We start from the raw sequence: 21,645 nt of genomic DNA, 5'->3' as shown, positions 1-21,645 counted from the left end.
GTATGCATAATGTAAATATTCATATAAATAATTTACAAAAATACTCATGAATGCATATAAATAATTTACATGTCATTCATAATAAATTTATGCCTACAAGTATGTTATTATTTATCTTATATATTTATAATGAATGACATGTAAATTATTTGCATGTATTCATGCCATCAATCAGATCAAATCATTTTATAAAACTGCAATCATTGGTACTGTATTGATTGAATATTTTATTGCGTCATGATGACGATCATCAAATCAATCAAATATTTGGAATTAATTTGATTTTATTTTCTTTAATAGTATCACAATTGAGCTTCCAATATTTTTTTTATCATAGTTCCAATTTATCGAAGTTGATGGACCAATGTTAATTAAACTTGGCGATTGGTGATGATTAAGTGAAATCATATTTGAATCATAAATAATCCATCTAGAGGACCAGGGAATCTAGTCCATCATGATTGATCCAACTGAACTATAACCATCGCCGAAACTTGGTGATGATTGATTGAAATCATGTTTCGATCATAAATAATCTATCTAGATGATCGTGGAAAATCTAGTCCATTATGATTGATCCAACTGAACTATAATCGTGAACAATCAAAAGTTGATTAATTGAGAGGTCTTAAAAAGACAAAAGATAAAATGCGAAGATATTTTTATTGATAGAGTAATATTGTGAAAGGTACAATCAATTTCCAATTCCTATAAAATTTTCTCAAGGAGATGGGAGATCTGGTTGGAAACCTGATAAAAAACCAGAATCAAAATGTTCCAGGTTACTTGGTGGAAAATACAATTTGAATCACCATGCATGCAAGATTAGGAAATTAACTTCCAAATTTTATTTATTGGCCCATGATTTACGCCTTGATTTGTGGTATGTTTGCATATAAACATGATTGTCTTTTTTTAATTCAATATTAGTTACTTATATATGTGATACAAAATTTTAAATTCATGAAAACTTTATAATTACGCAAGTTGATAAATTGTACTTTTGAATGATATTAATTTATTTTCGCTAAAATTAAATTTCTCAAATGCATTTTTACCGTGTGTCAAAGTGAGTCAGATGTTTTTCTAAATAATAGTTATTAGAGCAACATCATGAGTAATTATTTTAAGATGCCACTATTCTGGAGATCAAAGATCTACAATAAACATATAGTGTCTTTAATTTAATAACTAGACGCACACAAAATAATGCTTCTAACGATAGTTTCACCTATTGTGACATTATGTTTAGTTTCACTTAGATGGATGATAGTTGGATGCTAGGTTGAGATTATTCTCGTTGGACATTTTTATTTACCTGAAATTTTAATTATCATATGGGTTGTGGTATATGTGGAATGACACTATAAAAATTTATATTTGTTTCAGTTAATAAAGTTTCTAAGATCATCTTCATTCAGTTTACAATTTTAAAAAAATTTCAATGAAGTACATACACATAATCAATATTTATATCAGTATTTGTGAAATGATTATTTTAAAGTGATGAACTGAACAGCATTCCCGAAAGCGTTCTACGTGTATATTAAGTGCAAACAAAATTGAAAGCAAAACATTTTCACATAGGAAATAGGTATTATATTTGGAAAAAAGGTCTATAATAGGAATGGGGCACAGAAGAGTTAAAGACATTTTTTTAATGAACTAAGAAAATCTATAAACACAAGTAATTAAGACTTGGAACAAAAGACAAAATATATCTACGATACTTTCCTCTTTGGCTGACCATAAAAATTAATCAAAACCTCTTATTTATATTTCGATAATAGATAATAGTATTCCATAGACATTATATTTTTACAATTTCATTAATATTTAAATCAAAATTACCTAGAACCTTCTAAAAATGTTTTGTCAACTCTTTAATCTTTAAATGCTTTAAAGTACTGGTGCTTTTTGTTACGCACAGACCATGGAGAATAGGCAACAATGGGTTGAGACCATTGAACGTCTAGGGTAGACTATCCACATCTGAGTCAACAGGGGACAACGTCGTCCACTCCGGGCCTAAGAACAAAACTAGTCCCTACCTACCCCACCTTCCCTGTGGGTCAACGATGGCAGCTGGAATAAAACACTTAAAACATACACTATTATCATTTTATTAATGTTGTCAGTACTGGACAAATTACCTCAATCCAATGTTGCTTTCCGAAATTCAGATATCCTATGATAATAAATGAGATCCAATATCCAAGATCGATACCATGACCTACCAGTCTACAAGGTGGCAATAGTACCCCCTACATCCGATACATATTACTGTACCAATATCCGATACCCTCATCTGATAAACTAGTATTCATACACATTTTATTAATGTCATCGATACAGGAAAAAATTGCCTCAATCCTTTTCCAAGATTTGGACATCATACGCTGACATACAAGATGCAACATCTGCCACTATAGGGAAGGGCGTGCAGTGTGGTGCGAAAATTCGCACCGATTGTGTGAATTTTTGACCGCACGAGAAGCTCTGTGCGGATTTGTGCGGAAATCCGCACCACACATAGCACAAATTTGCACAGCTCACGATCGCCGGGGCCAGGGCGGCGCCGCCGGGTTGCCCGTACGATGGCACCGGTGAGGTGTGGAAGAATGTGCCGCCAGTGGCCACTCTGGCCATCACCTCGGGTCCCTGCCGGCAGATCTCGTTTCTGGTGTAGGGGGTGGAGGAAGCTGAGTCGGACGGGCGGGCGTCACCACCTAGCTGGCAGAGGAGAAGGTCCACCCATGGATGTTGTGGGCCTCGATGCTGACCTTGGTGGCAGGGGAGAAGCGCACGAATATGAAGTCGTTAACAAAGCAGGAGAGGTCGATGCGGAGGGAGGCGGCGACGGAGACAAAGATATGGAGCAAGGTGGCGCCTTCGTAGTCAACACAGGAGTAGACTGGGTCGACACTCTAGAGGTCGAGGGGGAGGTCGGCGACGACGGCAGGCCCAGCCGGGCTGAGCCCCCAGTCGTCAGCGGCGAGCAAGAAGGCGAACCCGCTGCCGACGGAGGAGGGGTGGAGAGAGCCCGCGGTCGTCAGCGAGAGAAGGGGGGGGAGGGAGGGGGGGGGTCGCTGGTGGGGGGCAATTTGAAAAGTTTTCACAATTGCACATATTTGCACCACACAGACTCCTGTGCAGTGCGTTGTGCAAAAATAGTGAGTGGTGCGATGTGCGAATTTTGCAATGCACCGCACAACCGCACATTCGCCCATTTGGTCGCAAGAACGAACCTTCCCTAGCCACATTCCACACGCTGATGATAATACTCCCAACATCCAATACATACTACAGTACCGATATCCGATATCATCGTCTGACAAACTAGTACACACTTACATTTTATTAATGTCGTCAATGCAGAACAAAATTGCCTCAATCCTTTTCCGATTTCTGAACATCGCACACTGACACACAAGATCCAACATCTACCATAGTCTACACCCTAACGAGAATAGTCCCAACATCCAACACATACTATGACACCAATATCCGATATCGTCGTCTGACAAACTAATAGACATACACATTTTATTAACGTCGTAGATACAGGACAAAATCGCCTCAATCCTTTTCAGACATCTGGACATATGACGAGAATATTCCCAACATCCAATACATACTACATACCGATATCCGATATCGTCATCTGACAAACCAATAGACATACACATTTTATTAATGTCATAGATACATGACAAAATTGCCTCGATCCTTTTTCGACATTTGGACATCTAACGAGAATAGTCCCAACACCCAACACATACTACAACACCGATATCCGATATCCTCATCTGACAAACTAATATACACACATTTTATTAACGTCGTAGATACATGAAAAAATCGCCTCAATCCTTTTCAGACATCTGGACATCTGACGAGAATAGTCCCAACATCCAATACATACTACAATACCGATATCCGATATCGTCATCTGACAAACCAATAGACATACACATTTTATAAATGTCGTCCCAACACCCAACACATACTGCAACACCGATATCCGATATCGTCATCTAACAGCATGCTGTTCTTCGAGGATATAAGACAAACACTAGCGACCATCATGAACCCATCATGAATCCATCATGAAGGTGATGGCACGTGAAGACAGACATACTATAAATACCGGCGATTTGCACAGATCACGTATTCGTCTGTCTTCTCTGTCTCTCTCTCGCTCTATCACTATCTTTCTATCAATCTATCTTTGGGGAACTGACGTACCCAATGATGTAGAAGGGGAGAAGAGACGATTTGCGATTGCCACCTCAAGTTGATTGTCATCTTCTGAAACTTGATCGAAGTCTGAATCTGACCCACCTTCTTGTCGAGCTGAAGAGAATCGATCGGCAAGCCAAACCATTCCTTCTCACACGATGGCAGAGACGGCGACGGACCCATTATTGGAGAAAGTGTATTTTGATGATTGCCCAGGATGTAAGGTCGATCGGTGGAAGGAGAAATCTACCTCGATGCCCGTCAAGCAGTTCCTTTACGTTTGGCTCGTCACCCTCGCCGGAGGTTATCCTTTTCTCATCTTCTGATTGTTGTTTATCTGAAGATTAATCTACTCGTTTGCTTCTCTGTATCTTGATTCTTCCTCTCTTATGTTGATTTTACTTTTTATTATTAATCTCCAGTTCTTTGACTTGTTATGATGGTTCTTCATGTATTGTTGTTGTTGTGACTTCGGATTTTTCAATTTGATGGGGGTTCATGTCCTTTGGTATGTGTCATGAGATCATTTTGACTGAATTCCTTTGTCTTGGGGTACTTGAATTTGAGGTAGACTGAATGCTTTGTCATCCTAATCGCCAAGGCTCACTTCCCTTGACAAATTTACGGCGTCGCCCGATTTTTAGAAAGTTTGAGGGGCTGTAGTTAGTTTTCTCTCTTCAAATCATTGAGATTTATGCACCAAAAAACTTGATAAGTTAAATTGTGTGAGGGATACGTATCTTGGCCCTCTCAGTTAAGCTACTACGTAAGTATTACCTTGCCCAGCTTGCAAGTCTACTCTTGGAATTTGGTTCTCAGAAGCAGGTTTCATGGTCACAGAAGACAAAGATGAATGGACAATGATGATCCATCATCATCCTAGTCATTGATCTACATCAAGATGACTGTCATTTGTCACAAATTGTTGAGGAATGATTATGATGATGATGACTTGTCCTCATCCTGTTGTCACTTTCTCATTTTTTTCTCTTTCACGTGACGAGGACAATGATATATTGTAATCCTGCGCTGTCATTCGATTATGGCGAGAATGGCAATGCCAATTTCAGCCTGGCTGCATACAAAGACAATGGGGGGGAGGACTCATCATTGTCCCTAATCGTTGTCCTTAATCGGGGAACACTAGTTAGAAGTCCACCAGTGAAAATATTTTTGACATATGATGACTATCTCACATTTTCTGTTTGGATGATTTTTTTTCAATATTTTTCTTTCTTCAATATGCTTTGTTCGATCAGATACCATAGCACAACGAGCTACGTCGATTGCAGGCTTCGTGTTGCACTGAAGCAAGAATGAACCAAAATATTGGATCTTCAGGTTATCGGGAGGGCCTGACACTGAATCCACAATTAGAGTTTCCTTCAATTGGATCTCATCTTATTAAAATATCCAAAATATTCTGGTTCAACTTTGTTTCTCTCTATCTTTTGAAAAGGGATCAGTTGTATTTCAAAGTCATTGACTCACTCTTCAATAGCATCTTTGGCTCATCTTTGTTCTTCCCACTTCCTGATACCTTCTCAATGTTTCTTCCTGATATTTCAGTTCCTATGTCGATATATGGTTCCACTTTGCGTATGACTTAAAGGAAATCCCGATGATAGTAGAGTACCAAGACGAGGTGAGAGCTTACACAGGGCCTGACATTGTATGTGGATTAGGATTTGATGCCATGTCATCACTCACATCCTTCGGAGTCCTAGAATGATGAATTAGCATTGGGGATTAGACGATTAAACCTCTTTTTTCTTTAAGTCCCATATTTTCACATTTAAATCATTTTTCTCTATGAATTCAACTAGATTTTACCCCATAAGTAACTACTGAACCCTTATTGCATCTCATAAGGATATGCTTTATCGTTGATATACCAAGGGAAGCAACGAAAAAATAGGCATAATGTTCATGATGTCCGTCTTCATTGCATTCAACATTAACATGGTAGTCATCGACAAGGTAAGCAAATGTAATCTCTTATCAAAATTTATCACCATCCTAGTCTAGGATTGTGGAAATGAATGGACATTACAAAATATGGTGCTGTTAAGGGCAGAGATCCACACTGTTCTGGAGTTGTGGATTAGCCAAATATTTAGAGGGAGCCATATTTGGAAGACCACCTCTGATTTTTTAGGCATGGGTGAAGAATAAGAATCGATGATTTGCTAGGATAAGGTCCCCACTGATTTTTTCATGGAATGAGGTCTTTCTCAAGAAAGAGGAATGAGAATAAGCTTTAGAAATCTTTTGTCTCATCATAACCTTCTTCCAAGGGAGTCACGATGCTTGTGGATATGAGCTTTTTGCACTTATTATTTCCATGTTGTATATTTCCTAAGCTCAGAGTTGTTCACATTCGATGGCATTCTCCCAAAACTATTGATCGATGAAATAGAATGAAAACTCAGGCTAAGAAGATAGTGGTGGTCATTTCAATGCTACAGAGAAAAAATCCTTATCGCATGGAAATTCTTCAAGAAACAGTGGATAAATGGGGATCAGGAACCATTATTTCGTTGGTTCTCTGTGGTTCAAAATGAAGGCAAGGTCACTTGGGAGGACTTGCATAGCTGATAATTTTTCATCTGTAGGTCGCAGAGGAGAGGCCTGGAAGGTCAGCAACTCTAGTCGTTACCATCAAATTTTGCTTGATGTATACATAGTGTCTCCTTTGTTAATGTCATGGAAGAGATGCCGATAGTCTTGAGAGGAAATTAATCTTCCCAAAATATTCAAATATTTCCCCATGTTATCCCTCAACCCTGGGCACCTCTGGCAGTCCGACTGCTTAATCTTGTTTTTTCTCTCTCTGAATAAATACAGGCAAAGAATAAAATAACAAAACAGTCGCACATCAAATTATGGCACCTCTCAGTGGTGTGCCGCTTGTTATTTGTTTGATAATGTTTTCATATGAGCGGAGTATGAGGGGGTCAAAACATTACTTTTTTAGAAAAGGGACGGATTTCAATTTTATTCGACTGAGAGGAGTCAATAATCTTCAGCTTGCAGGAGCAAGGAAGAATAAGCTATGTCGCCAAGTAACCTGTAAGGGGTTGCATTTAAAACATGAGAAAAAGAGATAATAACGCGAAATCAGCTGTTTATTGATTTTGGGGCCTAAATTCCCCCGTCAGCTATTCAACTTGGATGTCAGATCCCATCCTTTAGATCCAACCTGAACCCACAATAAACTTACTTTTGGAGAACTACCTCTTGCATTAGTAAAGAAGTAATTCCCTTACTATAAGCTATAGCTGTGTTAGCTCCGTTGCAAGGGCATATACCTATTAAAATAGATATTTCCTTTATTATATCTTTATCATGTACTGGGTCCAAATCACATTTACTATTTTTTTCTTCTGTTTCTTTTATTTTTTCTTTTTACTCACAACAGCCCACATATATAAGAGGCCTGGCTCATTTGCTTTGTGAGGAGTTATACATAATTTTCGGTGTAACCTGCAGTCTTCAATAATCAATCATGATAAAAAAAAGTAAAAAATTGGGATCCGCAACAATTTTAGTTGTTCTTATGTCAGTTGACCTCGTTTTCCATGTCTTCCTGGGTTTAGTCCAAAACTTTGTTAATTTCTGTCTAGAAGATTGCATTGTCGTTCTTATTTGTTTCCAACATTGAATACTGTGTTTTTGGATGTTCATCCCATGACACACTTTTTTTGTTCCTTAGTCTGTGAGTGATGGAAATACTTGTGTAGGATTCACGTTAACTCAATTTGGATTGTGGGTTAGTAAAGTCAAGATTTCAGCACCACTCTGAATCATATATATTTTTACTCATGTCAGTCTTAGTGTTTTGTTTGAGTGTGTGCATTTGCATGATTCCTTATCTTTTTTCCTGAATTGGGTTTTTTTTCTTTCCAGCCCTGCCGATATCATCATTGTTTCCTTTTGTGTACTTCATGGTAAGTAGGTTACTTATATGATGACTTCCTTATTATTCAACATAGTCAGTTGTATTATTATGACTTAACAACTCTGAAAATCCTATGGTCTGAGCTTTTGTGTTCATCAGTTTCAACGAGGCATTTATCTTGTCTAAGGCCTCAATACTCATGAAATTTGGCGTTCTTTACTTTATGATAGGTTAGAGACTTAAATATTGCGAAGTCTGAGGAAGATATTGGTTTCTATGCGGGTTATATTGGTAATGGTTTGCACAACTCCTATTAACTTTTTTATTTTTATAATCTCTTTTCAGTTCATATTATAACACTCCATGTTTTTCTCACAGGGTCTTCCTTTATGTTTGGAAGAACTTTGACATCGTTTTTATGGGGAGTAATAGCTGACAAATATGGAAGGAAGCCAGTTATTTTCTTTGGCATTGGTTCAGTGTTAGTATTTTCATTCCCTGGTTTTTCTGGAGTTTACAAATTAATAGTTTTTGTCTTGTAACTTTGCATTGTCTTTTGCAGAATAATACTTAATACTCTGTTAGGGCTGAGCGTTAACTTTTGGACTGCAATCGCAGCTAGATTTCTCCTAGGATCCCTAAATGGTTTGCTTGGTCCTATCAAAGTATGTAGTTCTCCTAAAAGACATATCAATGTGGACGAAAAATAATTTTTGGTTGTTTATTGACAATTTTCACGTTTTATCTTGTATCTCTTACCGGATCCACAAAATATTTTTTGTTTGTTTATAATTTCTATTCTTCAGGCATATTCCCTTGAGATCTCTCCTCCACAGTATCAAGCAACTGCATTGTCCCTTGTAAGATATTTAGTTCGTATCTTTTTCATGATATTTTCTCTTACATTATTAACATTAGAGCCATTAATTTTTTTAATGATGGATTTGTTGGAAAGATCTAATCCTCTGATCTCTGTATGCATGGTGATAATTCTCAATGGGTATGCTCGTTTAGAAGCTCAAAACATGTTGATTGTTTAACTTTTATGGTTGTGTGTTTATGTGAATTGGGTTAAGACAACTATTTTTATGACTGTGTGTTTATTTTTTTTTTTCTTATTTGTCCTCATTGTTTTCAGCATATTCAAACTGAATAATGTTGACCTATTGATACCAAACAGTTTCGACCTGATTAGAATAAGGGGAATGATAAACTTGTACATATGTAACGATATATTTGGTATTTTTGCTTTAGAATCTGAATTAGAATGTTTGGCCTAAGATCTATATTTTTATGGCGAATATTTTGAATTTTTTATGAGATTATTTTAGGGATTTTCCATTGAATGTGACGTGCAGTTGGTTGTCCTGCTGTGCGTTTATGGTGATTAAAATTGAATGTAGCTTTAAACTTGGAGAGGGTGCTATTGTTGTCTCCCATTTTAGGCTTTGTTTATATTCTTCTTTTTAAGTGTTATGATGTTTCATTTTATGGACCAAAAATTACGTTAACCATGCCTAATCGTTCCTGTTCATATATTATTAATTTTATGCATAATTTCCATCCCTAATCACTTATGTTCTGAAATTATTTTCAGATAATAACTTCTTGGGGTATGGGACTGATTATTGGACCTGCGGTTGGGGGATACCTTGCGCAGGTTTGATCAATTTCAATTTTCACCATTGTCAACCATTTCTGTTCAGAAACTTTTGGGAATGCATCCACTCTCATTAACTGCTCCACTTTTGCTCTTCGGGAGTCAATTTTGAAAACTGAGGAGGACATCTCCCATTTCCATGGTCACATTCCATTTTTACACATCCTTTTCTTGAGAAATGTCTTATGACTCCAATGACCTTGAAACGCTTCCCACCAGTGGTTTGGGCAGTCTGCGTCAAGGGAATATCTGTGATTGTCCTCTGCTGGCTCAGTATTTTGTGTATGTGTTGATAAGAGTCTTCCAAAGACATCAGAGGATGAAAAGGACAAGGGACTTCGCATGTGCGCACAACGGAAGCACGTGTGAGATTGTGGGACAAAAAGGCTATTAATAAAGGGCTTCCCGTTCAAGATTGGCAGCTGCCTCATCTGGAACAATCAGGATTGAAGGAGAAATTGGCCAGGGGGGAACCCTTTCAGCTGGATGGGCGATGCTGATTCGGCCTAGCTCTTTCCCTTTTCCATTTATTTTTCCCTCATTCAACTTGTCCAGAAATTCTTTTCATATTCCTTGTTCTTGTTCATACGATAGGGTGGAATTTTCAAAATCTCACCAGTTGTGGAAATATTCTTGATACCAGCTTCATTTATCTTGAAGTCAAAGGTTCTTGTCGAATGTATTATGTATAGACTCTTAGAATGTTAATGCACAAGCTGTTTAGTTTTGCCTTATTTTTTCATAAGATCCTTTGGACTTATTGGAAAGGAGCACTGGCCATCGGATTGGGTCAGGGTAAATGTTTGGCCTGGCTCAGCCTAAAAGGCCGCTGGCCATATCTTTTTTTTCTCTCTCTCTCTCTCTCTTTCTGTTTTGGCTATAAGTACCCTGCTGGGACTAATTGTTTGCTAAAGAAACTTGTGGTGGTTTCTCTATCACGTGGGTTGCATGTAACTAGGGAGTGCCCTGCTGCATGCAACAGGGTGAAGATCTGATGCTATACGCAATCATATATATGAACCCCAACCCAGGTCCAAGCTGAAGGCCGACTGATCAACCCAGATAGGCCTAATAGCAGGGCCTACTTAGGAAGGAGATCAGAGGGGACGATACGGCTTTGGACTTCTGTAAGTGTGATATAGTCCTCTTCGGCAAATATCGATATACGCGAACTTCAATTGGTGTACAAATTTGATATCAAGAAAAGTCAGAATTACCGGATTTGCAATACACGGAATCAATGAGAGAGTTGATCCACGTACAATGTAGCTCCAGTTAAAGAGAAAGAGTGATAGAGAATTGAGTTGAAAAGGAGAAGAGAGTGGTGGTAGACAAGGCGGATCGCTCTCGTCTCCCTCTGAGGAGGAGAGTCTCCCTCTCAGCCCGATGTTGATGCCAACAGACTTCAAGAAGTGCCCAAATGACTTATTTCCTCCTTATTTATAGATGGGGACCTCCGCCTATAAGTGGCCTTACACATTATCCGACGTGGCAGCAGTTAGTCTTCTTTTCTTCTTCCTCTTCTCCAGGTAAGTCCGAGGAAGACTCGTATCAAAGTACTATTGTCCATTTGCCTTCCTTGGCCCCTCCTAATTCCACCCCCTTCTTGCAGACGTCCATACCTGCGAGCTAAGTCGGGATCTCCTCTTCGAGCACAAGGCGTTGTCCATCCCGCCAGCTCGACGGCGTAGTCCATTCTGCCAGCCCTTCCATCTTCACACACACTCTCTCTCTTGTTTCTCTCTCTTCTTCTTATTCATAACCATTATCGGAACAGGAAGTGATTTGTCATCTTTATTCAAAAAAAATATTGTTACAAATAGAGGAAAGTAACAAGATTTCAACAATATTGTTTTTCCCGGACTCATCTCCAATCTCTCTCTCTGTCTCTTTGGTAGGGTTCGAAAGGATGATCTTACCATTCTGCTGGAGAGATAGTGGTGGATAAGGGTAATTCTGTGCTAGAACCCCCTTTTATTTCAGCGCAATTCTGCAGACTGTAAGTGCAGCTTGTGTACCTCCCGTGGATGAAGTGTGATGGAAGAAGGAAAGAACTGAGACAAGATGGGACAGAAAAAAAGGAGATTTTTTGGGTTAGAATAGTGTGAAGTGAGGCTCAGCACGAGACTCAATCTGTTTTCACTCACGTGTGGTCCTTTCCCCCCCACACTCGGGACTTCAATATATTTATTCTCAAAGATCATTCTCAATTCTCAAAACCCGTTCGTCATATTTAAAGATCATATCGATTCATCCACAAAGGGGAGTCAGACAGGGTTGCCCGTTAGCACCTCTACTTTTTGTTCTAGCAGTGGATACTTTGGCTACTTGCACCCTCAGAGCCTGGGAGCACAGCCTCCTAAGAGGCCTCCAAACAGAGAGTTATCCGGCGGGCATTCCCTTACTTCAGTATGCATACGACACAACGTTCTTCATAGAAGGATTGGCAGAGGAGGCACGTACTTTATCTACATTATTAGATCTATTTTCAGACTTCTCAGGCCTACAATTGAATCGAGCCAAGTTGGCATTTGTGGGGTTCGGGCTTTCTGGCGAGGAGGAGTCCCAATGTGCTAGCGCTCTTGGCACACCTAGAGGGTCGATCCCGATGAGCTATCTGGGTGTTCTGTTGACAGGGAGAAGTATGTTAAATGCAGATTGGCGACCAGTGATTGAGAAGGTGGAGAGGAGATTGGAAGGCTGGCAGAAAAGAGTGCTATCAAAAGGGGGTTGCCTGGTGCTGCTGAGATCGGTGCTCTCAGCGATCCCTGTTTTCTATCTTTCGGTCTTCAAGATGCCAACAGGTGTGGAAAAACACTTGGATAGATTGTTGAGAAGGTTCTTTTGGGGAAACAATGAACATGAAGAGCGCAAGGGGGTGCCTCTGGTCTCGTGGAACATAGTATGCAGATCTGTGAAACAGGGGGGTTTGGGGATCCTCCACCTGGAATCCATGAATTTGGCATTATTGACCAAATGGGTGGTAAGACTTGGATCAGCAGAAGAGGACCTAGTCTTGAATGTCCTGAGAGACAGATATGGCTCAGAAATTGATTGGGAGCGGCTTTGGGCCAAAACTCGTGGGAAGTCTCCATTTTGGCTGGGTCTATGCCAAGCCTTACAGTGTATCCGCGGGTTTTTTGACGCCAAATTGGGAGATGGTGCTGATTTTCGATTTTGGACCGATAACTGGTCCAATAAATGCATCTTGAAAATAGAATTCCCAAGACTTTTTGCAGTAGCGCGGAGCCCTCACACTACCACTACTGGTGAGTGTTGGGATGGAGCTTGGAACCCAATCATGACAGGGGCATTATTGGAGCCACGGTTTTTGAAATTTATGAAGATGCAACAAGTCCTTCTCCATCTTAGCTCGACGAGGGAGTCAAGGGATGGATGGATGTGGCAAGGGAAAACTTTTCCGGTAAAAGAGGCCTATATGAAGATCAGAGGGGACGCGCTGTAGGATTCAGCAATCACCACCACATGCTCCTTGTTGATGAAACAAAAAATCCCTCTCAAGGTGAGGCTCTTCAGCTGGTTGTTGAGGCGGCGACGATTAGTTACAAGAGTCGTATGCAAGAGGTGGGTCCCGACGGCTTCCACAGAGTGCCCTGTGTGCACCGGGGACAATGAAGACTGCTCCCACTTATTCTTCAGATGTCCCTGCGCCCGGGGAATATGGACATCGCAACAGTTGGCAGGGGCGGATTTGTCCTCAGATGAGGCATTTTGGGCCTCAACTGGTGACGGAAGATACAGGAGCAATCTGGATTGGGGAAGACTCCTTGCGGTGCTATGGGCGATCTGGCTGCACCGTAATGAAGTGGTATTCAAAGGAAAGAAGGCTTCCATGGAGAATGTCCTTCAGGACGGTAAGGCACTAATATTTTTTTGGTTTGGAGTGAGGTGAGTGTCAGACCATTTTGGTCAGGTTATATATGGTTTGTACACAACTTCTTTTGTTAATAGCATCAGGTTGACCACCGCTCCGGTGGTCTTCCTTATTTTCTTCAAAAAAATATATTTAAAGATCATATCACCCAAAGGACAATGCAAGAATTTTTTTGAATTTCAGTTTCTTGATATTTCTTCTAAAGCATTTGAAATGTCTTTGATTCCTTTGATGTATCTTCTACAGCCTGCAGACAAGTTTCCTCATTTATTTCCCAAGGAATCTATTTTTGGAAGGTTAATACCAGTTTATCTTTTTCATATTTCCCAATTAGCAGGTGCTTGTGTTCTTAACGGTGATATAATTGTTTTGTAGGTTTCCATATTTCTTACCCTGCCTTTGTATATCGCTCTTTGCAGTTGGTGTATTCATTCTCTGTTTTTCTCTCCCGGTAAGTTGATTTCCTGTATTTGTCTTTTACAATTTATTTTTCTTTATTCATATAATCTAATTAGCATTTCTATGGCTCTAACAAGAACTGCATAAGAAGAAAATGAGATACCCTTTTATTGTCTCTTTTGGCCCTTTCAAATAATGGTGCACAATTCATGTACGAAAAGGGTAATATCCCTTACTTTTTAGGAATTAAAGATAACAAGGACTGTGACACTGAAATACAGAAAAATATGGTCTACTTCTTGGAAGCATTTTTCAAATTTGGGATTTGCCTCTTTCCTCTCAACATTTTTTCCTGAACTCTTTACCACATTCAAGATGCCCATTGGAGATTGACAAGGTTCTTCCCTGAACCTTACATGAAAGGATAAAGACGAGGCACCATTTAACACATGCGACCACCCAGGCGTATGTAAGTTCAGACTTGTGAAAAGGACAGGAGAGAGTAGCCTATGAACAAAGGTGGTTGGGGGTGGACAGCGGCATAAAAACCTTCTATCTTGATTTTCAAGATAGGTTCGTCAGCTTCTGTTGATCCAGCAGCATCTGCTTATTTTCCTTATCAATTCTCCACCAATTCAAAATTCTTCTCAATGCATTGACTCAAGGTTAAGGGAATTATATGGTGCTAAGGATCATTTCTCTCTTATTTTGGTGTTTTCTTGATTGGATCTTTAAGGAGATGTGTATCATATTGCCATAGTTCTGTGATGGTGGTCTGACCTAGCAGCATCACTGGAACAGAACTCAAGATTTATGTTCTTGAAACGAGCAGAGGGGAGGGGCTGGAGTATGCGATAGCTGCATTTTAGTGCCTAAACTATCAAGCTGCAACATGGGGCAGGGTAATTTTGCTTATGACGGGAGCGGGCCTTGGAACGGAAGGACCGGTGTACAAACAGGCAGTTAGACAGTCTTAGGAGCATCCTGGAATTTCATCAAAATTTTGATTGAGAGAGTGACAAAAGGAGAAGAAAATGGAGAGGATAACAGATAGAGAGAGAAGAGAGAGGGAGAGAGTAGTACAGGCCCAGGCCCTTACCAATTAAAATATATCCTTAACTCAAATGTATTTTTGAATTGAAAACCAATGTGTTATTAGAGCTCTCACCAATTAATATATCATCTGCTTAAATTTACTTATTAAAGGGTGCACCATGACATTGGTATTTTTTTAGTTGAATGTTTTTATCAACATTAAAAAAAAAAATTTCAAAAAAAAATCTACATTATAATATACTTTTGGCGATGTATATTGTAATGATATTCTGGTGATTATCCATTTTCCCTTTATGTAGCTGCATCATTTCTCTTATTTTTATGAGTTAATTTGTGCTCAGGAAACTCTCCATACCCACAAAGCAATGAAAGAGTACAAGCCCTATGATTCGTTGGCGGCTTCAGAAAATGGTTCTGCATCCAATGTTAAAAAAGTACACGTGGAAGGGAAAAATCATTCCTCTGACAAAAATCTCTTCAATAATTGGCCGTTAATGTCATCTATCATTGTGTATTGTGTTTTCTCTTTCCATGATATGGCCTACACTGAGGTACATTTTTTTTTTTGAAAATGAGGTACCTATTTAAATGATTATAACAATGATAAAATAATTTCAAGGCTTCATCTGATCTCAATTGTTGTTAATTAGATTATTTGATTGTTGATCTTATTGTTGAATAATTTTCTTTGTAGACTTTCTCGCTTTGGGCTGAGAGTGATAAGAAGTATGGAGGTCTGGGCTTTTCCAGCAATGATGTTGGTGAAGTGCTTGCAGTATCTGGTATTTTGCATCCTTGGCCATAGAAAGTTTCAGTATACCTTGTGTCTTCTGAAAATCAGAGATAGTCCTTCTTTCTAACATTTGACTGCACAATTTTCTTATTTAATTGGGTGTTAGTCTATTTCTAGTCTCGTCCCTACTTCACTTAATGGTCTTGTCCATTAAGTTTCTGCTCACTCCTTGTCTATACGTGCATCATTGGAACCCTAATCTGGTTATGCAAACTTCGCATTCTGTTTTAAGTTTGCTGTTCTTCCCCCTCAACCCTAGGATTCTTCATGGTATCAGAACTAAATGGGGATTCACATTGGACCATTATATCTTCATTGGCTCAAACTCCACTTGTTGCATGGTTTTTTAGCATATCTACGACCTCTAATGATGTCTGCTGCTCTGTGCTGTCTGTGGATCCTTGCCATATACCACCATATGATGTCTGACACTGTTGTTCATGCCCCTGTCCTGCACGCGCATTCACATGCGCCTGCATTGCTGTCTTTTGGTGACTGGTCCTTTATACTGTAGCCTTCACAGCTATTAGCTTTCTTCATCTATGATCACTGTGCTCTGTGGCTTGTTTGCAGTCTTTTGATTTTGGCGGCCAGAATTATACTCTCCCATGAATTCTCCTGTAATTTTGTTTTACAGGGTTGAATCTACTGCAATGGTGTCAATATATGCTTACCGCTCTTAAAGCCAGACTTATGAACCACCTGCTTGCGGTTGGGCCTCTACCATTGGATCCCAAATATGATCAATGGCTCAATGTTGAGAGTGTCGTTTATCGAAGGTTACTCTACAGTATTCAACTGTCTCTTGCTGGAAATTTTTGCCTCTTACCGCTGCTCAACAAATTTGGAACACGACCTGCTAGAAAAACTACATGGCCACTATCTATGATTTGGTGCAGCACTCCACCAATCCTTATTCAGGGTAATCACTCAGTGGAGTACAGCATTGAATTGCATTCGCTATGGGTCGAGCTTGATCACTACATGCCTCCTAATCCATCCGATCTCGATTGTTGACATATACTTCATCAACTTTGGGTGTTTAAGTTTCTAATGGGTCTTAACCCAGAGTATGATTCTCTGTGGGGGCAGCTTATTCATCATGAGAAAAGCGTAACCTTCATAGAGACTTTCTCTGGTATTTGGTTTGAGTCACAATAGCACATTTTTAATTCTGAGCCTGCAACAGTTATGGCCCTACTGCCTGTGGGAATTTACTACCCCCCACCAGGCCTACATTGAGTGACACCAGTTTCAAAACTGACCCCTCAATATTTTGTAACTGTTGCAAGAAATAGGGTCATTAGAAGGAGATATGCTTCAAGTTGCAAAAGAAAGGTGTTTATTGGGGTGTTAACCAGGTTCATCTTGCTGATATAGATACGCCAGTTTCCTGTTGATATGATCCCCCATCGGGTTTACAATGGAAGAAGGCCCAAAAGCAGCCCAACCCGGACAAGTCAGGCCAGCCCACTTCGACCTCGACATAAGCCCGGTCTCTATGGAGGTTAAGTAGGAAATCATATTGCGAGTTCTCCCTAGAGTATGCTTTCCTCTCATTGTCTCTGTTGCAATTCCTCTTTATGGAGGTTAAGTAGGAAATCATATTGCGAGTTCTCCCTTGAGTATTCTTTCCTCGTTGTCTCTGTCGCAATTCTTCTTCTCTGGTGCTCGAAGGCCTGACATTGTCCCCCCCGTCGAGTAGCAACTGTTCACTGGTGATCCCTCACCATTCTCTCTCCATTCCCGTTCTTCTCGCATTACCCCCAGAATCTCTCTCATCGCCCTCTCCCTCACATTCTCTTTTCTGTGCTACATTGGATCCTTTGGCTATTGTAGGTATCATTTCTATCGAAATTCCGGGTACAAGCAAGGATCGATAATGTTCTCCACCTCCCTAACATCTCTTTAGCTCATTGCCCGTTCCTCCACTTTCTATTTGTCTCCTTCCTGCTTCCCAACCTGCTCTATACACCTCTACTCTTGGAGCTAATTTAAGGCAGGACAACACAGAGTGGATTTGGCATCTACTCGATTCCACTGTCATGGGATTCACTTCTCCTTTATCGTGGATCATTGAATCTGGCGCTGGCATTCATGACTCTCGATTCCCATTTTTAGCTGTCGTACCACCCTTCCCTTAAAGTTATAAAGTTCATATTGTTTCTGGTGATGTGCAGGCCGTCGTGGGTGTGGAGTCGTGCCCATCTTTCTCCACCACCCACGCCAATGTTCTTCATGTTTTCCACCTTTCCTTTCATCTTGTTTCCCGTTCTACTCTAGTCAAGGACTTGGGTCAAATATTATGTTACCCGTTGTGCAGGTTTCTGTCATGATAACGTATCAAGGAAGATGAGTTCACTTGCTCAGCGATGTGAGGGTTTCTACCTCATCCATGCCTCTCCTCAATTTTTTTTGGACTCCACTTCCTCACCTGCACCTCCCAACAAGTGGTAGCTCCTTCATCATATGCTCGGCCACCCCTTTTTCTTTATGCTTTAGCGGATGCTCCCTCGTATTTTTTCATGAATGTCCCATGGACGATTTTTTAGTTGAAGCTTGTGGGCTTGTGAAACATGATCACAATACTTGTCATTATTCTGATCCTTCTTCACATCATCACTCTACTCTCTTTGCTCTCATTCACAGTGAGATCTTGGGCTCGGCCCCCTTTTCCAGGACGTTGGTTCATGAAGGATGGCTTTATCATAGATGATTCCACTCGTGTCACTTGGCCTTTTTCCTTGGACATAAATGTAATATTTATTAAACTTGTCTTAACTTCCATGCCCTTATTCAGATCCAGTTGTCTACATTTATTTATAGCTTTTTCTCCGACGACGCTATAGATTACCTCAATTTTCCTCTTTTAGTTCTTTCATACCCACAACATTATTCATGAGAAAGCCTGTGCCTGTAACCCCAACAAAGTACAGTGGATGAATGTAAATTTTGCCACATATTTGATACTACCCATGGCCTTCTTTTCCACCTGAATATCCCCCAGAATTTCTGGGGAAAAGTCGCTCTTACTGCTGTTCATCTCCTCAAGTTTTGATAATTTTAAACGCTATGACATTGTGATAATGTTTTGATCAATGTTTTCTGTCACTAAATGTGTATCAATCTCAATTGGCTTAATTCTGTTATGTTGTATGATATTATGAGCAATGTCAATTTGCTTAATTGCTGTCACAAGATAAAGTGATTGGTTGTACGTCAAGTCTTGACGAATTCCCCTCATACCATGTCAGAATTGACCTTCCCCGAGTGCATGTTTCCATAGCCACAATGGGAAACAAACATTGATAGATATCTATTCCATAATGGGCTGTCTTATACCCACCTGGGTGACATCCAGGTGAGCCTATCAAGTGGAGCTATAGTGTACCAATTATTGTAATCCCTTCTCGGATATCAAATGGAATATCTTATGATGTGAGGAATCTATAAGATGGAAATAAAAAAATCTAAAAACCCATTGTAGAAAAGGAAATAAATATTGAATGTAACCTTGGAGCAGTAACACCTCCCCATCTGTCTCTTCCCCTCTCCTCTTTTCCTGTTCATCCCATCTATTCTCCTGGTATGATCTTATATGTTCTTTTCAAGAATTTATCATCAACGCACCTTCAAGAGACAGCGGTAAGTCAAGTCGCACATGCGACTTGACTATAAATAAGGCCAGTCCAGCTGGAAAGATCAAGAAGTCAGTTAGTTCTCACCTGGCAGCTGGATGCTGAGGCTAGAGCGCGGGTGACTACTGCGACCAGAAAGGGGAGAGAGGGAGTTAATTTCCTATCTCCATTGTATATTCTTTCACCTTATCTCTATACTCTCAATCTCGTGTCGTTCCACATCGGGATTTCCCTTTTTCTCCGTTGGAAACTTGAACGCTACGATCGGCATTGATGCGTTACAATTGGATTTCATATCGAAGATAAACTTGATACCCTACGGTATCATGATCAAAGCTCATCATACAAACATAGGAAGATGAGGCCCCAGTCAGACTGCTGACTGTATATTATTTGTGGGAAATAGCCATTCTAACTTCCTCATTTGATTGTTTTCCTAAAATAATACCTCAAAATTTCCCTTTAATCGTATTATTTCTCCATTATAAATAAGTTTGTGTTCGTGTTCATAATTTATTTGTGATGATCTCAGGCTTTAGTCTTCTTGTCGTCCAAACATTTTTGTACCCTTCAATTGTCAAATGTCTTGGACCTGTTGTTTCTTCCAGAATGGCTGGGGTAAGGTTTAACATTAACGAATTAGTTATTCTCATTTAATTATTAATTATGACGGTTTTCGTCTCACACATCCTGACAACAGGTTATGGCGATCCTTCTCCTATCCATGTATCCTATTTTTGCGAAGTTGTTTGGTATTGCACTCTTAGTGGTTGTGAACCTTGCATCATTGTTGAAGAACGTTCTGTCTGTGAGTCATGCTCAACTTAATTACTCTCATTTTGAAAAAGGGAAACAGCTTGTTCATGTATTATCAAGTTCCTTATAATTAAAATTTGAAATTCACTCTGAATAAATTAAATGGAACACCAAACCAATTATCATACATTCCGTAGTGTTTCCATGCTTCTCATCAGCTTCTGTTGTCAAATTTTGGATCAGATGATTGCTATAACTGGAATGACAATTCTCCAAAACAACGCTGTGGTAACCTTCAATTCTCAGTAGTCAACATCAGTCATTTACTTTTTATTTTTCCTAGAAAATGTTTTTGCAAGGAAAAAAATTTATTTGGGCGGACCGGCATCAGGAACAACACCGAAGGGGTGCTGCGAATGGGATATCATTGACACTGATGTCTCTCTTCAAGACCGTGGCCCCAGCAGCCGGAGGCACTGTGTAAGTGGTTTTAACTCGTTTCTAGTTCTTTGACACAGTAAAAATGAAGAAGTTAAAAATACTTTAAAATAAAAATGGACAGGAATATCAATTTTTTTTTAAAAAGAAAAAGATAATTAAAGATTAAAAAAAATAAATCAAAAAAACTTCTTTCTATCCCTCTATCATTTTTCTCTTCTCTCCTATTTCATCTTCGTTTTTTTCTTATCGTTTTCTTGTTTTGTGATATGCTTAACTAAGGTTATGTGTGAGCAGGTTTTCATGGGCCCAAAGAAGGCAGTCAGCTTCATTTCTTCCAGGTAAGAATTTTAAGTGATGGACATTCACAAATACATGATATTTTCCATAGTTCATGCGTAAATCACATCCATTCATTCTGATGTGAGTAAACAACACTGAATAGTTATCTCCTTCAATGCAGGTGATCAATTGGTCTTCTTTTTCCTCAATCTCGTTGAGCTGCTTGGTGTTCTCCTGACTTTCAGACCTTTCCTGGATCCTTCAAACTAGCTTCCTGATGAAATATTATTTTTATAGAGTATCTAACAGAATAATAAAATATATAATATAATATATTTAAAATGCTATATTCTCCTTTTACCTGAATGGCCTAAATAAATTTTTATTTCTTTATAGGCCATCAGAAACCAATTTCTGTAAGTCATCACTGTAATACCCCCTCATTAATTGTAAAATCTTAAAATAATATTTGGGTCTGTAGACCGTCCAAGTCTTGGATACAGGATTGGCCCCGTTTCTTGGGCCCAAATAACGTGTGCGACGAATGGACTAACGGAGTATGGCTTAAATAGGTGTATTAGGGCT

General features: G+C 39.5%; 1 protein-coding gene across 1 annotated transcript; it reads left to right on the top strand.

Annotated features, from left to right (window-relative positions):
- Positions 1 to 4,400: 4,400 nt before the first annotated feature.
- On the top strand, positions 4,401 to 21,330 carry LOC144715499 (protein ZINC INDUCED FACILITATOR-LIKE 1-like). Its single transcript, XM_078590431.1, has 17 exons — positions 4,401 to 4,545; positions 8,152 to 8,192; positions 8,374 to 8,434; positions 8,522 to 8,624; positions 8,706 to 8,808; positions 8,950 to 9,003; positions 9,741 to 9,803; positions 13,945 to 13,994; positions 14,074 to 14,149; positions 15,495 to 15,704; positions 15,848 to 15,935; positions 20,117 to 20,202; positions 20,285 to 20,392; positions 20,584 to 20,628; positions 20,732 to 20,820; positions 21,076 to 21,119; positions 21,242 to 21,330. Exons 1-17 carry the CDS (start codon positions 4,401 to 4,403, stop codon positions 21,328 to 21,330), a joined length of 1,455 nt encoding a protein of 484 aa, XP_078446557.1.
- Positions 21,331 to 21,645: the final 315 nt, after the last annotated feature.

This window comes from Wolffia australiana, chromosome 19 (assembly GCF_029677425.1).
Source record: "Wolffia australiana isolate 7733 chromosome 19, ASM2967742v1".
NCBI classification, from domain to species: domain Eukaryota; kingdom Viridiplantae; phylum Streptophyta; class Magnoliopsida; order Alismatales; family Araceae; genus Wolffia; species Wolffia australiana.
The sequence above is the reverse complement of the archived record's forward strand: the minus strand, read 5'-3'. Positions and strand labels throughout refer to the sequence as shown.

Excerpts from the sequence above, each read along its gene's own strand:
- LOC144715499 (XM_078590431.1), top strand. The coding sequence starts at position 4,401 with ATGGCAGAGACGGCGACGGACCCATTATTGGAGAAAGTGTATTTTGAT. Across the intron at positions 15,936-20,116 it reads TGAAGTGCTTGCAGTATCTG|GCTTTAGTCTTCTTGTCGTC; the intron begins GTATTTTGCATC and ends TGATGATCTCAG. Across the intron at positions 20,629-20,731 it reads TTCTCCAAAACAACGCTGTG|GAACAACACCGAAGGGGTGC; the intron begins GTAACCTTCAAT and ends GACCGGCATCAG.